General features: G+C 39.4%; 1 protein-coding gene across 3 annotated transcripts in view; it reads right to left on the reverse strand.

Annotated features, from left to right (window-relative positions):
• TFDP2 (transcription factor Dp-2) overlaps nucleotides 1–18136 on the reverse strand; it is a 48467-nt gene that overhangs the window by 14052 nt on the left and 16279 nt on the right. Inside the window, exons 1-7 of one of the 3 annotated variants that reach the window (XM_026040003.1) lie at nucleotides 18053–18103; nucleotides 12234–12337; nucleotides 8050–8171; nucleotides 6238–6285; nucleotides 2675–2837; nucleotides 1927–2073; nucleotides 122–190 (exon numbers count right to left, since the gene is read on the reverse strand). In XM_026040003.1, coding sequence (XP_025895788.1) covers nucleotides 122–190; nucleotides 1927–2073; nucleotides 2675–2837; nucleotides 6238–6285; nucleotides 8050–8171; nucleotides 12234–12236 — 552 coding nt within the window. In that variant the 5' untranslated portion in view covers nucleotides 12237–12337; nucleotides 18053–18103. Of the gene's footprint in view, nucleotides 1–121; nucleotides 191–1926; nucleotides 2074–2674; nucleotides 2838–6237; nucleotides 6286–8049; nucleotides 8172–12233; nucleotides 12338–18052; nucleotides 18110–18136 lie in introns of those variants that run through there. The other 2 variants (XM_026040001.1, XM_026040002.1) reach the window with 2 other exon arrangements.

Here is an 18136-nt window from a genome sequence, read left to right on the forward strand (position 1 = left end):
ATTAATTAAATTGAGAAGGAACTTTAGAATTTCTAACGTGATGGATTCATACTTCATAATTTTTTATATATATACACCCATTTTTTATAGAGAGAAATATGCAAAATACAATTAAATGTACCTGCAAAAGCAGTTCTTGTAGCTGGGCTCTTTTCTGTTTTATTCGTTCAATCCGCCTCTGTTTCTCTATCTTAAAAGAGAAATGTAAATGCAGTAGTAATTAGCAAATTTTCCTTGCCCACTTTGCTATGCCAAATTGTTTGGCTTTAAAGCTACCAGTGTGCCAGCACCATTAGTGAAGTCTCCTCTTCCCTTTGTAAATGACATGAGCTCCATGGCATGGTAAGTAAACTGCAAATGTTTTTCAGCCGACAACCATTTGTCACATTTTCTTTCCAAATGGACTCATCATATGATCCACTTTTCCAGACAACTAACCAGATCTTTCCTGCAACTTTCTAATGCTGGACTGTGAAGTTACAGGTGATTTCCACCTTTTTTGCCTTTTCATTTGTGATTTGATCAAGTTGAAAAGCTTTCACCAACAAAGCATGAATGAGGAAAAACATTTGCTTCGTCTACACCAGCACAATGTCACTTCCTTACAGCACCTGCAGTAACACCAATGTACTGGGCAAAGCTGCCTTCAACATTTGCAATGGTAATGATGCTGCAGCCGCCCTGACACGGCCAATACAACCAGCTGCGTTTCCAACAGCCGCCTGCAGACATGCTGAAGAGCTGAGCGTGTTCAGGAAGGACAGTTAGGCATCTTGCTCTACAGATGCTCTTCATGTCCTTGTTGCTACCAACATTGTATCACTTAACGACTGAAATGCTTTCTTCAGAGCACCGTGTATGGGTTTCTCCACTGGGACACACACGTAAGTTGATACCTTACACTGATTTTTAAGAAAATTAATCTTTTCATTTACACACCATGAAAATGCAGCTTTATTTCGTAACATGTCACAGAAAGCAACTTTTTAAGAAAATCTGCCCTACTACCCTTTTTTGCATACATCGTTGAAGCCTGAAACAGTGAATGGCCCGTGATCACTGCAGGTAACACAAAGGAATTTAAGTTTATTATTAATAACACTAACCTATACTAGGGATAATGCATTCCCATGAATGCAGGTGAAGTGAAAATATATCAATCACTTGAAAACAAGCAACCAGAACCCACACATGGTGTGCAGCCATCAGCCACACACCCCCCTCCTTGGGTCATTTTCCAAGCTGCTGTAACAGGCAAGATAATAACGGCATCTTTCTTAGTGTGCACGGAACAACAGTAGGTACCTTCTGAGGTACCTGACGCAACCCGAATCCCCAGTCAACCACATACAGCCTATATTTCAGGACAGTCATTACAGCACTGTACAGTAACTTATTCTTTGCACGTATGGACCATTTGCCCTGAAGAACAAGCAGCATTTCCGCATATAAAAGCTGTCAGTCTTGCAAAAGGGGTAACTTTTAGTATGCTAGGAAAAAAAACAGTGGAAAACTTTACATTTTCTCCTGCTAGTTTGTAACTTATTTGACATTCTAACAATTATTCTTAAATTCCATTTCTTTTTAATGGCGTCTTCAAGCACATGCATTAATTGCAAAACAGGCTTCCTTTGCATATATATGAATTCAGCATAACTGTACAATAAATTTTAATTCTTTTATGTTTAATTCAGGCTTCTATGAACTTTATCCCTGACTTAATTAGTGCCCATTTTTTATTAACAGGCTTTAAAACTTATGTAGTGTAAGCTAAGTAAAACTGAACTACATAAGCATAGTATTTCAAATCACTGAAATATTAAAAGCAATTCTGAGCAGTATTATGAATATATCATTCATTATGAACATATCATACCATTATCACTATCCATCAACTATACAGAATTTCCCATCTACCTCACTTACCTCTAGATTCTGACATTCCTGAGCTGAGTTTGTAGGAAGGCCAATCCAGCGGATTTCCTTTTTCTCCTTTGAAATTATGTTCATTGCCATCAGTACATTAAGAGCATCATAAACTCTCCGTCTAATATTTTTCTGATCATAAGCCTGCTAAGAAAACAATGCAGTATTAATTATGAGTATGCAAAAAAAGTTACAAGAACTGAACCCTTCGTTCATAGATGAGTAAAACACAGACAGAATGGCAAATAAAGTCAGAGTGGCAGGCACTAAAACATATAGCTCCATTCATAGGATGTTCTGGACCCCACCTAAGCATGTTTACTTGCAAATGAAAGCCTGAACCCTGCATGAAACCACTGTGCAACAATTGCCATTTTGTTACAGTTGAAAAGACTGTCAAGCCCTTATAGGGTAAATATGATGAGTTCTATTCTTTAAGTGAATCTTTGGGCAGACATTTTTATCTTATTTTGGTGCAGACTCCTCTATTAACTTATAAAGAGTTCAATTAGGTTAATTCTACATCTTAAAATTTTACATATATATACACTTAGAAAGAGATGTAAAATAAATGTATTTTTACAAACACACACACACACACAGAGTCTTAATATCTGGAATATAGACAAGAGAAGACAGCTACAGAGCATAGCAGGACAATGGAGAAGCAAAAAAGGGGCAAACATTCCATGATAAATTGGCCACTTTTGCAATGATATAAAACAAATTTCACCACACATTTACTTACCGAATCCGCAGCTAGGTGGCTGTTAGAATTTGTGAATTCTGATACCAGCTCATCAGCCACTTCATTATATGAAGTTGTTCCTTTACGTTGGACTTTTTCACATACTTTCATTGAAAAATGCCTCAGTCCTTTCCCATTTTTATCTCCTTTTTTGCTTCTCTTACTGTAAAGAGAAAAGTAATTATTTAAATATGTTGATTTTTAGTAAGCCTGTTTGGTACCTAGGTCTTTTCTCCATTTGCTGCACTTTCCACAGTATCATTTTTTTGGATATATTCTGCTGGGTAAATGCTAAAAAAATACATGTAAATCATCTCAAGGTAGTGACACAAAAGGTGGGAAAATCTCATGGGGGGGTCTTATGTGCCTGGAATAATTGTGATGTTTGTGCATAAAACAAAAGGGCTCAGATATCACTATTTATGCTACAGCAGAAGCCACCTTCAGTCAGTTCTACTGACTTATGTTTAATATCTGTGCTGTCAATCAGTTAAGACTGACATACAAGACTGTTTTTAGAAAGTAGGTACATGCTCATGAGCTCTCTGGTGCCAAATTCATGACTGCCACTTGTCAGGGTTATTTTCTGCTTTCTTCTCGCTCTAAAAAAGATGAGCCAAAAAAAGGAATGAAAAATATATGCTCAACAGTTTCATCACATCAACTGGAGTATGAAGTGGGCTCATAACTGAGGCATAGTATATAATGCAGTACTACAATCAGGTAGCAGAGAGTCTTAAAATTATTTTAAACCAATCATGCACTTTCCCCCTATTCCTAACAGAATATTTTCCAACTGAACCATGTGCTGCAGATGCTCAACTCTGTTTTAATAGTAGAAATATTTAGAAATCCAATTTGTTTTCACAACCTATTTTTTAAAATCTGAGAAAGTCATATTTTATAAAGTCCATTTAATTTTCAGATGACTGTAATTTGGGCATGTTTCCATTGCAGATAACTTTTCTGTTAAGTTTTGCATTCTTACTGGAGCTTTTTATAAAAATGGAAACAAATTGCTATAAATAGTAGATATAAACAGCTTGGTAATCAGATGTTTTAGATTCTACAAGTTAACATAATTAAAAATCATCAGTATAAATTAAGGAAAATGTTAAAGTACAATGGAAGAATTGCTTGAAAAGGGAGGACTTAGAGACTGGGGCCTAACAGAAGTTTGGGCTTTACAAAAGCTTGCTTGGGAAAAGACAGGGCTGCCCCTTCCAGGATGGCTGGTTTGCACGGATGCTGCTCCCCCGGCAGCACAATTTGTCCTCCTTGCAGTTGCCATGAGGCTGCCCAACTCTGCTGCACTCCCTGTCGCTGACTGGCTGCCCAGTAGCCACCCAAAGGGAGATACATGATGAGATGGCCAGTGCTGAGCCAGCGAGGGGGGCAAATCACTCCTTTTGGGTGAACTTTGCTTCAACTTTGCTCATTTGTAAGCTCATTATAATGTCAAAACACACGTCCATCCCAACAGTTTCCCGCTTCTGAGGCCCAACCACTCCTCACTGAGCATGTGCTCTAGATTTTCAACTGACTGCACCTTTAAATGAAAGCCAGAGACTTTTCACCAATCAGTAACAACAGTAAGTAGGACTACAGTCACTCAAGCTCCATCTAAGTGTTAAAAAAAAAAAATACAGAGGGTGAACTAAGGAAGGAAGAAATGAGAGGGAAGACTCCATCATTACTTCTGAATCAGTCGCCAGGCTGAACTGCTTTCCTCCCCACGGACTGGGATACCACCTGAGGAGACTTTTGGAGACTGAGATCCCTCTCCCATCTCCTTGGGTGAGTGATGATTGCACGTTTGTACATCAGAGTTAGCTAAGAACCTCATGCTGTAGTAGAGAATTTGCTGTACTGACATCCGAAACTTGCTTTGTAACTGTTGCATTTGAATCATCCTGCTATTCATGAACTCGACTCCTTGTTTTGAAGGTGTTCGGACCTACAGTTGACAGTGTTTGTGAATCCGGTGCTGCTGGAGTCGGATCTGTAGCTCCCACAGTATTTGATATCCCTATTAAGAGATGAGTCCAGCCACCTCCAGTCCCTCTAACCTCTTAGGATCAGCTGGAACACAAGAGGAGTCATCTCGTACCATATATATCCACCTTTCAAACTGCAACAAGAACCTAGCAGAGAAAATCCTCTGAGGATCTTGTTCACAAAGGCTGAACAACAGAACATCTGGACCTAGTAAAACAAACTTGTCTTCCAGTTTGAGCACAAGTACGTTTGAAGGTGTGTTAAGTTTTAAATTACTGTAATGTTGATGACAGTTAATACTACATCCATTTTTTAAACAAACTCAAGGTCTGAACTTTATTTAAAATGACAATGTCATCTGTTCTATTGCTTCAAATTTACTGTAGAGTACACAGATGGGAACATCTATTTTTCTGGTCTTCCAACAGACAAAAAGGCCCAACAGATAAAACTAAATGAAAAGAGTTAGAAAGCTGGGTGCCTTCTTCAAGTGAGTTAGCTCTAGGGAAATACAGTTTTTTGTTACAGAATTATTTTTCACTGTATTACTTCAAGTCCTTATTAAGATTTAAAGTATTTGAATCTGATATGCTCACATTTTCTTTATAATTATGCATCGTACTGAGGCATTATATTAGCAACATAGCAAAAGCCAGTCAGTACCTAAATAACTGCTAGAACAAGTGAGACTGTCTGAAAAGTTTCAGTCTTGACAATGACAGTAATATGGGAAGCTGGAAGCAAAAATACCATAAGCCAAATTCGTAAGTTACACTACATAACAAATCACCATTCTCCTTGGCATTTTTAAACAAATAAAAATTGCCCATTATGTCTCAGCAGAAGCATTTAAAATGCTCAGTTGAAAGTAAGTGGTTTGATGGTATGCTTCAGAGAGACCTATAATTTTGCAGAAACAGAAAATACCAAGTTCTCCCTTGTTTCTGCAAGTTTGAGTTCACAGTGGTGTTAGAAGAGTTGCAAAAGTGCATCAAAAGGCAAGAGCAAAGCTTGGTACTGTCACCAGTAACAAGCTGAAAACATTAAAATATAGGAATGCTTTTGAAAATTTCAAATTTATCTCAGAAAAAAAAAGAACACTGGGGAAAAAAGGACAGGACAAAAAGAAGAGTGGAAAAAAATAGCCCATTTTTTACGAAGTCTAAATCCTATGCAATTAACACTAGTTTGAATGGTTTCTGGTAGGTAAACAAATTAAAATATCCTGAATGGATTCAGAGTAGCTCTGGAAACAAAGGAAAAGGATTATTTGTTTACCATTATTTGTTACACTGAAAAGTTAGCACAAAACCTTTCTGAAAAAGTGTTCTTGTTGTTTTTCCACGATTCCAATTTGGTCTGTAAATGTCAATGTATTTGTCATAAAGCACTAAACCAAGTGAGTAATGAATAATGTATGTTACACAAGGTAACATACAACAGGATAACATACAACACACGAAGTCACAAAGTGAAAACCGGACACCCTTGTTTCCGGAGCAGCTCTGCAGAAGCAAGCCAGGTAGGACTGGTCATATACTCCACACATGCTCAGTACCACTCACCTTTCTGAATAATCTGATTCTATAAATTCTCGAGTCCGTTTTCTGTCCCTAGAAGATAATTAAATTATCAGAGACAGGTGCATACATTTATTTTAATAAAATCTATACATTTGGTGGCTAGCTAGGTATTAGTATTTACTCTTAAATGTTCACTGAAAAATAGCACAGGAACAGTTTGACAGAATTTTTGAGAAGAAAAAGTTATGATTAGAACCAGTCTCAATTTGAGAAGTCCTGCCAGTGGACCTCTTCCTCTGTAGCAAATTGCCATTTTTCCTCCCTGGCAAGCTCTGTCCATGGTACTCAGTGTCACACTGCGGACACTTGGGCTATGAGCAGAGCAGGGCTGGGGCTTGTGACCTGGAGAGGCAGTGGCAGGAGAGCTGTGAGCCAGGCTGCCACCCTTCCTAAGGACTCCTGACTCCTCACCATGAATGGGACCTCATCTCCTGTCACTTTGGAAACTAGTAAACAGCACGGAGCAGTCTGGGCCTGTACTTCCTCTGGCACTTCATCAAGGGCTAGAGCTGGTCAGGTCAGATGCTATCACAGGGCCTTCCCACCCTGGTTGTTCAGGTGAAAATATGATCTGTATTATGGAATTCTGTGGGGATTGATAATGATCAGCCAGCGTGTTTGGAGAACATCTTGCTCATTTCCCAGGGGAAAGCAGCAGATGGGTGCACTGCAAGTACTGAGCCCAGCCTGAGAGCAGCTGAATAGAGGGAAGGGATTTCTCCTTGCTTCTGGTGGGCGACCTACTGCAGAGACTGGCTCCCCACCTACACCTCTGGGTTGGGTGACGCTCAGGGGAGCCAATGGAAGCAGATTAACTGGTTTTGCAAGCTGTGAGCTGACACTATAACTTTCTCCGCATTAAGGTATTCACAAAACAAAGCTGTCTGACTTCTTTGTCACGTAAGAATCAAAGTGGATTCAAAAACTGTTTGCAGAGATACACACCCTGACATAAGCCCCCTTTTCCAAGGAAAACCACATTTAAATAGCACTTAACTGGTAATGCAGTTTACAGATTCTATTCTCTGTGGTAGGAACAGCAACTTTGAAGTGAATAACAGACTCTACTTAAAGCACAGGGTGAAGAGGGTCAAAGTACAAACATTATGCTCACATTTCGACCATTTCCTAGATGCTCCATTTTCCTACCTATAAAGATGGAAAGGCACTACTGATATCCATCACTGATTAAAAAATGACCTAAATGTGGAAATTACTTTCTAATTTTCAGAAGCACAGCACTACTCTTGAGATAGGTAGGTTCAGTAGTACTGGAAGTCAAAAAATGTGAAATATTGCAAAGACCAGATTTCCTTAGAAGAGTTAAATACATCACATTACTCTAAAGTATTTCAGAACACTATGAAAACTTGGTGATTGTGTACAGTAGTAACAGACACCACTCATTATGTTCAAAAGTTGCCATTAAAGCATTATTCTTAAATGCCTCCTGAAGCATGTTTGATAGCTCTCCCTTTGTCGGTACCAATGACTTGCTCTATAGTAAAACCACTTGCATATGTCATTAATTTGTGAAAAAAAAGTAAAAGCTCATCAACTTGTGCCTCTCCATGACCCCACAGACATTGCCATAAAACTGAATTAAAACAGACAGTAACGTGACTGGTGCCTGTAACCCTGTGTTCACGCATTCCAGACATCTAAAGTGCAGAACGTGCTAAGACTGTGCTCCTTTTGGGAGAACAGCAAGCCATAAACCAACACAAGAGTGCAAACAAAGGGCGAAAAATGGAACAGATCTGCAAACATCTTTAAATAAAACAAACTCCTTACCCTGGAACCCAGCCAGTAGCTTCAGTTATGTGTGTCTGTGTGACCATTGTTGGAGCTGGATTATAAGGACTCCCAATCAGAACACTCCCTGAATTGGTCAGTCTTTGTGATGTGCTTATGATCTATGGATTTTTTGGGGAAAAAAAAAATCTTTTAAGAAAATAGAGGCTAACACAACCAAAATTCATACTAATCATTGGTTCTGAGAAAGGAGAGAGAAAAAAAAAAAAATTTCTGCATCACATGCAAACTGCTGTTAAATATACTGAAGAGATGTCATCAGATCTTCATATATGACATTAAAATCTTGTCAGGTTAAGGATTTTTCCTACCTGTATCTTATTATATTATTCATTTAAACCAGATCTAGACAAATTTAAATAACTACTAGGCATTAGGGTCAGGATTTGTATCTATCTATATCTAATTATTTATTGCAGAAAAATGTAGGTGATTTCTTATTCACTGGAATTAATAAAGTCTTCTTTCCAAAGGATGTGTGTCTTACAATTGTCTGTCTTTGGTATCAAAGAAAATCAGAGCTCCAAGTAAAATACTCCCTGCAGTTTCTACCGTTTACAAGACCTTCAGGCATTTCTGCAAGCTAATAAAATGACTTGTCTCATCTATGTTAAATACAGCAACCTGTTGGGTTTAGCTAAAAGAGTAAGGCAGATTAAAGTGACTGGCATCTATTGCAAATATGCACTGTTTGTGTAGCTTCCTTTTAGTACAGACAGGTTTTAAAATATGTTTAATCAGATCTGGTGGAACTCTATTTGAATGGTTGATAACATCAAAATTCTTGGTCTCAATTTTTAATCTCAAGTCTCTCCTTAAAATAGGTCTCCAGAAGAATTCAGAGAGTACATACAAATGAAACAGTATTGATCAGTTAATGTTTAAAATATAAACTGCAAGTTCTTTGTGTCAAAATGGTAAGATTTATAGGTTTCTGCAGAAAGCTTTACAGTCAGTTTGTATTTTCTTTACTCCATATGTTAGCATTTTGAATATCAACCCCATTAAACTTTGCATCCTTCCTTTACTACTTAACATATCATGTACCCATATGAGTACCTGGCAGATACATTGTTTCAAATCGATAGACATTCATTTAAACAAGTAGAAAACACGGTATCCACCTGAGGGATTTCCAGATTTCTCACCACACAGAACATGATTTTACACCCTTCTAATGCTACACTGTGGCTACACTCCTATTTATTGTTTTCTGAAGAAACTAACTTATATTATTTTGCAAAGAGCTTAACAGATAGAGACAAATAAAAACATAAAATAACAGGAAACACAAAACACAGGTTACATATTTGCTGTTTTAGAGAACAGCAGATCCCCCAACTGGTTGCATTTTCACACTGTATGGAAGCACAGGAAGGGCATTAACCTCTATCAACCTACACCTACGCTAGCTTAAAAAACAGGTATTTTGTGGTTGGATGGTTAATATTAAAATGGATCTGAAATTCAGCACTGCTATCACACCAGAATGTAAACAAGAATTGGTAATGCAAAATATCAGGTAAACATTAATCCAGTCCAGTACCTACTTATATTAATTTCTTGCAATACTATGAGCAAGGTTTATTTTCAGTAAGCATATGGTTTTGCCAGCATGTGGCTGACACATCCCAGAGAGAAAACATTTTAAGCATATTGCTACGGAAATGCAGTTCAGCACATTCCCTAAGGCCTCACATTCCTCTACTGGGTAAAGTACGTGCAATTTTCCTTTAAACCTCGAGGCGAATGTCCCCCAGGCGCCCTTTGCGTGCGCCGGGCAGTGGCGTGAGCGGCGCTCGCGGCAGCCCCTGCGCCGCCTCTTTACTCCCCGCGCGCTGCAGCGCCACCCAGCGGCAGCGGCGGGCGCGGCCCCGCCGCGGCTCCAGCGCAGCGGCCGCTTCCGCCTCGGTGGGGCCGAGCTCGGCGCTGCCGCCGCCTCAGCTGCACAGAATGCCGCGCTTACTGTCCTCTGAAATGGCACACTCGGGTACTTTCAGGGACTCATTCCATTTCTGATAGGCAGAAATTTTCCAATGCACCTAAAGTAATCACATAAATTCGTGGCTTAAGATAAACATGAAAAAATCTGATATCCTAATTCTGCAAAGTGTGAGAACCCCTGCAGGATGTAGCACTTCTTTTCAATCAATAATACTGTGCTGTTGCATTCACTTGTAGAGCCTAATGGCTATTACAGTGGTGCCCTGCCCCAGCTGCAAGGCTGGGTCCTAGCACAGGAGAGGCAGCAAGGAGATGCACCAGCAGCGCACCTGAGAAGCGCTCACCGCCAGACTGGCTCCTTGCCGTTCCTAGCCAGCACTGGAAAGCGATGGCCAGTTGCAGCACACACGGGGACATGGTCAAGGCAACCCTCTGACACTAACACAAACCCCAACTACAAACTTTAGTCCTCACCAAGTTTTATTGAATCTAACGCAACTACAAGAAGCACCAGTTAAGGACACCTCTTAGAAAGCATGTTGAGCACCGTGTGTTAACGAGCACATGCCAGCCTCTTCCAATGGATTTGCCTGAGTTTTTCACGTGACAAAAAGTCACTGGAATGAACTGATGGCAACTAGTTTTCTGTAGTGTTATTCAAATTAAAATTAGTGTCAAAGTGACTTTTCAAGTCAGAGTAGTAAGCCAAGATAACATAGGACAGTTTTATATCAGCTGAACAAAAACTGTATGTTTAATATAGTTTAAATATATATATGTAGCATGTTAAATGGCACTACTTTGAAATAAAATGTGGCAAAAAGAAGCAAAAAAACCTTCTTTAGCAAAAGAAGCAAAATTTGATATAAAGTATGTTGGTAAGCAAAACCTAACTGGAACATCTTAATATAATGAAGAACCAGCCATTAATAACTAAAATGATTTTTGAAACAGAAATATTAAGTGAAATTCATATAAGAAAAGTAAGTTTCATAGGCACAAGAAAGTTATTGTAAGTCAACTAGTGTAAAAATTCTAATGAATTTTGTGAATTTGCAATCATTACATTGTTCATGTTTTATCTGCTGATAGGAGATTTATGAAGTTACTAGTAAGACACGGTTTTAAATTAGTTACAAACAACTACTAAAGTTACAAAACAAACAAACCCACAAACTGCAGAGCCAAATTATCTGTTCTCAAGAACCATTCTGATCTGAGAACTAAGCTAAAGTTTCCAGAGATGCTGGAGATCTCCAGGAACCTGCCAGTTTAAAGACAACAGGACTTGTTGAATACTATTTGTAAGAACATTTTGATGAATGTGAAGATGTAAAACATGCCTGCCTTAGGGACATGACGTTTTCTGTAACAAATAGTATCTACCTGTGACAAAGTTCTGAAATAAATTCCTCTATGAATGTTTGAAAAAATAAAGAGGGGAAAAACATTATCCCAAATCCAACTGGGGTAAAAGCCATTGCAGAACAGCAACGATTTGTATTATAAAGAAGACCCACAACAACACAACGAATATTTCAAAAACACACCCAATGGTTCCAATGGTTCTTGCATACAGGCTAAGTGCATTGTAGACAGGCCTCTGGTTACCCAAAGCAGGTCCCTGTACTGCCTGTTCTGTCCTCTGACCACCAGCAAACTGAAAATGTTTCTCAAAACCATCTCTTTAGTGGCTATACTGTCATAAAGTTACCTCAGCAGGAAAAGACAGTTCTAAGAGGAGTGGGTTTCAACAAGCTAAATCTCTATGCATGTATCAGAAACATTTAGTCTTTGGCAACTCTGGAGATTTCAGTGAGGAGATGGCATCAGTGACATTCTTCATGAGATTTTTTTGTTTCATATTGAGTCAAAATTAATTTTGAATAATAGGTAAAAATGTGAGCTGGTGAAATTGCCTATTTTTGCATGATGAATTTCCACCCAAAGCCAGGAAGGTAGGTATGCTTCAAGTCAAGTCAACACAGACTGCTTGTTGGGATCAGCAGTTCCAGCATGCCGAGGTTGCTGCACCTGCACGTCACTACATCTCCACTAAGACGGGGAGCTTTAAACTGCTGGGTAGTTTCTGCAGCTGGAGCACGAAGCTGTGAGTTCCTAGCACAGTTCACATCTCCATTTTCCATGTTTCTACATTACATAAACAGGTCATGCATCTAGTTACACTAGTTTAGAATTAGCAGAGTTGCAAAACTTACCATTTGGGGTCCAACATTCACATTTATTGGTCCTAGGGTTTTTGGCAAAATCTTAGTTGGAGAGTTGGTGCTGGAAACTGGTAGCGTAATTATTGAAATATTACCTTAAAAAAAAAAAAAGAAGTGATAAAAAAAAAAGGAGTTCTAAATTACTTCCTTGGACAGTAACCCATGAATAACATTTTGTTGTATTCTCAGATACTTTTAACAATTTGGAAGCAGGTTAACTTCTTCGTCCTGTACACTCACAGAACAGCCACCAGACCTTTTAGCAGATGCTCAAGGATATCTCGCAAAATCATAAAACTTCATTATTTTCCCTTAAAAAATTACAAGTTACCATGGTATTTCCATAAACAACTTCCTCTTGCTTAAGAGGCAGTGCAAATAGCTTGCCATGCCTCAGTATTACAACTCAGTATTCAGGAGTTTACAAGCAAGCTCGTGTACTTATTTATAATCATGTGCTGTGGTAAAATCTGCAGCCATAACCACTGCCCATCTGACCATTCTTAAGTTTGACAACTGTGAGGCAAGACAGCTTAGGGTCCCACTCTGCAGATGGTGTAACCGAGGCTTTTATAACCTGCTTAAAATAACAGAGCAGGCAGCTGGGTGTCAGGATAAAGCCAGTTGTCTAGCCCATCTCCAACCCAGCCTGTGTCCATCACGAGTTTATCATCTTTGGGATCTTGGACTGCCTCAGGATCTATTTTATCCTCCCTTCACACAGAAGAGCAAAGTTCAACCTCTCAAAGGTTGTTGAAAGTCTCACAAATGGTGGTAAATGAAACTGTCATGCAGCACCCGCCATGCTGCAAGTCCACAGTTTCTCAAGTTGTTCTCACAAACTACTTGAAACTACCTTATTTACCCAAGGACATTGTGGCAGCAGTAGCAGTTCCTACCTCTACGACAGTTTCAAAGAGGGCTGTGAATATTGCTCAGTTTATCAAATACCTCCCCCCATTCTTAGGCAAAATCTGGTTCAAAATTAGAAATTACTGATAAATCTGGAAACAGAACCAAGGAAGAGAAAGAGCTGCTACTACCTCGCAACCCACACAGAGCCAGCGTGGGTTGAGCTGGCACTGTGAGCCACGCGGATGAGTTCCTGCAGAGCTCCTGAGCTCTCTGGAAGATGCAGGCCATGTGCACCCGAGGGAAGGGGTTTGTTCAGAACAGTGCAGCCATGGACGAGTCCCTCCTTCCTGTCCTCCTCCTTGTGCAGCTTCATCCTGAAGGACCCAAACCGGCTCATGGTTTGCAGACATCTCTGCACCTTACTCTTTTCTGATAACGGTTTTCTTTTTCACTTCCTGCTTTTCTCCTTTCACTTGGTCCTGAACCACTGTCATTTTTTTAATTTAGCATAGCTATGTTCTGCCATATGTCTAAGCCCAATAAGACAGCAATACAATTTATCTGTTTCTACTAAGCAGAAGCAACACAACTGGGACAAAAAGAATGCTTAACAACAACAACAAATCTTCATTAGTTACAACACAAAAATAAGAGTTAAATGAGAATTGCAGTATCTTAAGAAAAAAATACAGATATTAGAAATACTAAAAATGTGAGACAATAAGGTCAATATTTAAATGATCTGTAGAAATTTCTTTGATGTCTCGAGCAATAATCTTCCAAAAGGCAGATCTGCATCTGCAAGTATCTTAAAAAGCTCCCTGAAAGTACTGAACAATCTTCTATTTCCCAATTTATTCGACCACCTAATCTAGGTAGATAAAAGCTTGTGAAGTACAACCTCATAGCAAATCCTAACTCTAGTAATGAAATACCTTTTCTGAGGTAGTGACAGAGTAAGCAAGATCCCAATAGTTTACAGACACTAACATTACTTTACAGATTTGCATGCAATGATTTCACATTGTTAGCTCCAAACAGTTCTCTAAACTGACTCGCCACTTTTTTAGAAAGTTCAGCTTAGCATCTCCCAAGTTCTGCTTGCACATCCTCACCAAAATCTAGTAACCCTCTCACTACAGACTGCTGTGGTAACTGATGTTGTCCATCACTTTCCAGTTACCGCTGTAGGAATTTTCCTCTTCGCTGCTATAGGAATTTTCCTCTTTGCTCATTTGACCCTTTTTCCTCTGATATCATCTCAGAACATCGCTCACTGATGTATTTTTGACTAGAGAAAAGAAATGCCTGACTTTCTCTGGTACGTACAACATGTCTATAAGGTGGCATCTAACATTTTGAAATTTTAGCATTTAGCTTTAAATTCCAGTATTCATTGGGCTGCACCACACCACGATCTTCAGCAACTTTAGTTCTGAAGGCTTTAAACAATGCCTTTAGTCAGATGCTGCACAAACAGCAGGTCTTAAAAATGTCCATCACATGGGCACCAAATCTTCTCATGTTTCACGGAAAAACAGAACAGTGAGAAGCTGAACACAATGCAACCCACCAACTTCATAGTCAATAGTAATTTTATCACATAGATGGAAAACATTAGGACAGGCAGATCCAACTAGGATAATTTGGTCATTAACATTCAGTTCTTATATATTTCCTAGCAGTACTTATGAAGTACAAAGGAGTTGTTATTACTATTTTACCTATGGAAAATTAAGCACATGGTAAAGACTCTCACTTAGACTCTCACTTAGACTTTCTGTCTGACGTTTTATGCATAATATGTAGGAAAACACCACAAACTGAGCACATCCATCACTTACACACACGAAAATCAGGACCTGCTAGTGGATATACGGAGACTTCTCTTAGAACAAAGGCACTTTCCTTGCAGACACATTATTTTACCATCACTCAGAGCAAACTATGTTGCTGTGCTTTCCTATATAGAAAAATATAATCATTATGTAACTATTATGCTTTGTGACATTTGAGAAATTTTTATATGCATACACATGGAATAATTCCATTTATACAATCATTACTTCAGGCAGTCAGTAGGGAACAAAGTTACTCATGTTTACATACATGTTCCCTCACATGCACATACTAGCAAAATATCCCACAAGACTATGTCTAGGCACTGCATCCTAAATACCTTGGCTTCACACAAGGAACTCATGTAAGAGTAGGGAGTTAGAAGGATTTTAGTGAATTGTTTTTTTCTTTTTCTTTCTTGTTCCTTTTTTTTTTTTTTTTTTTTTTTTTTTTTTTTTTTTTTTTTTGTACAAGTCCATCAGGTCTGCAGCTTAGCTGCAAAGATAATCAGAAGCCATGTCCATCTGAGAATCTAGAGCACCTGTCAGAGGTGGTTTAAAGGAAATGATAGCTGATGGGAAGCACAGATCAACCTGGGTACCATGTAAGAACTATGCCAACAAAAAGTCTTTGAATTTTTAGACAATACATCAAAGAAGTTTGGATGATTTCTATTTAGTATTCAAAGCTCAGAAACAAACATCCACTTACTAATTACAACCTGGAAGACCTCTTATGTAAGAAGAACAAACAGTCATTTCAAATTTAAACAGCATGGCCTACTCTTATGACAAAGAAAATGGCTCCTAGTTATGAAATAAGTGAAATACATTAGGGCATTTTGCAGTAATATATATGATATTTCTTCATGTTCTTCTATTAAACTAAAACAGTTCTAACTGAGTTTAGAAATCAGGATGCAATATTATAAAGCATACAAAAAAGCTAGATATTAACATGTAAGTATATTTTCCAATACATTTCCTCATTTGATTTTTGCACAAAGTTACAAACATAATTTTAAATATTCAACAGACAGTAGGAATGCACACGCGTGCGCACACACATATATATATATAAATAAAAATAAATATATGAATGAATATATGGAATTAAAGATACCCGCAGGAATGGGGAAAAAGAAAAAAAGAAAAAAAAGGACTAGATGGTATTTCAATGTATTTCAGCTTTACACTAAGTTTTCAGTTGTTTGTGGTTCAATTTGGTGCAAGCTTACAGGCAGCAGAATCTCATGATTCTCAAAATACCAAACTTGGGCATATCGATAAGCAGTGCTGCTATCTTTGCCATTTTAGCAGAACTCTTTAAATATAAAATGAACTCCCAGGGCTTTCTGGACTCAAGCCAATACCCCTGAGCTCCTGGTCAGATATTCAGCAGCACTAAAACTCATGCTAGCCAATCTCATCACCAGCATTCAGTCCAGCCTCCAAGCCAGCACAGTGGCTTTACGGCTTAGCAGAGAACTTGCTTTCTTGGCCTTTTGTGAGTGAATGACAGGCATGTTTTCCAGCTCAGTCTGCCCTCTGATCCCATGAACCACCTCCGCTATAGCCCCACACGCAGCTACTTTGGCACAAGGTAAAGGACAATGTAAGAGCATCTGGGAAGGGGCCAGAACCAACTTAAACTGGCTGAAAAGAAATGCCTACTGTCAGAAAAGAAATGTCCATCAAACCTTATACCAAGCAAGAACTACTCAAAATTACTACCAAAACTACTATGAAAAGGCAGCAAAATGGTAAACATAAATATATGCACACACATGCAAAGACATACATGTCTTACTGCTTCTATTACAGCACTATAGGGATAGAGCAGCCTTTGCCTTGACAAATTTGTCTTGAAATTCCAGTCCTCCGTGGAGACTCTTGTACAGATTTGTACCTGTACACATAGTGGTACCCACAAGTACAAACCAATGGACTCTCCTCATGTCACAGTTAGTTTGAAGGAAACCACAGCTGACGTGAAGCACCGATCAACCAGCTAGGGTTTACACTGGATTAAATTACACAATCAGGAATTAGTAGAAGTTAGCTATATCAATAAAGAAAAACGTTATTTTACAGAAACTAAGTTCACAATGAACTTGTATTACAAGACGGAATTCCCATTCAAAGATTTCATTTGGATCCAATTTAGGGATCCTTCCTCACAGAGCCTCTTGGCAGGCTGGATAGTCTAGAGTTGGTCTCCTTTTCCCCTTCACAGCAATTAAAGAGAAATGTCTTGTAAATTGATAGAGTGTAAGAATATAGTAACAAAAAGTAATAATTAAGCTTTACTGCAACTATCATTAAACCATATCTTACATGAGATTCAAACATGTCACCCCCCATAGCAGTCAGGTCAACTGGTTGAAACGCGTTGCTCCTTTCCACCACATGCCATTAGCCAGGACCTACCAACTTGCTTTTCTTACACAAAAATATCCCTCAACTGACTGTACACCGATACAATTTTCTGTATATTTTATTTAATTGATCTAATTTTGCAAATACTCTTTTCCTTCCAGGTTTCAAAACAGTTAAGTAAATAAAATCAATGTTTTTGAAACAGTATAATTACAACTGCAAATTATCAAACCCAAGTTAATCCCTACTGGACTTTTTTTTTCCAATTTAGAAATAAGATGGTTACATCAAATGCATATGCCTCTTCACTCCCACCACGGGCTATGATTGAAACAATCTTGTTCGAGAACAGACATCACTTTCCTTTTCTTTTTCCTGAACCAAACCCTTATTAAGAGCATGGTTTTATTACAGCCTTGTGTTGCAGTCGCTGCAGTAGTTCTGAGCAGTCCCAACGTCGCCGTTTTCCAAAACGCCAAGAAGCGGGAGCGCAGGTGCTGCCGCGCCTGCCGGGCCTCACGCAACGCCCTCCCGGCGCTGGCAGCCCGCACGCGGCCGCCAACGGTCGCCGCCAACGGTCGCTGCCGCGCCGCCCCTCCCCGCCGCGGCGGCCGTTACGCCCCAACCGCCGCCGCGCGCGCCGCTCCCGCTGCACAAAGCCCGTCGCTTGGCAGTGCGGCTCTGGGGCACGGCAATCCCGCCGGGAAACGCCAGCACCGCCCCAGGCTGGCCCCTCACCTAGCGGCCGGCCAAGTTCAGAGCCTCGGTGCTCGCTGCGGGCGCCGAGCCCCGCCGCAGCCGCCGCCCGCGGCGCGCCCTCCC

The sequence above is a fragment of the Nothoprocta perdicaria genome, unplaced genomic scaffold (assembly GCF_003342845.1).
Source record: "Nothoprocta perdicaria isolate Ctin4 unplaced genomic scaffold, notPer1 scaffold_25, whole genome shotgun sequence".
In the NCBI taxonomy this organism is placed as follows: Eukaryota; Metazoa; Chordata; class Aves; order Tinamiformes; family Tinamidae; genus Nothoprocta; species Nothoprocta perdicaria.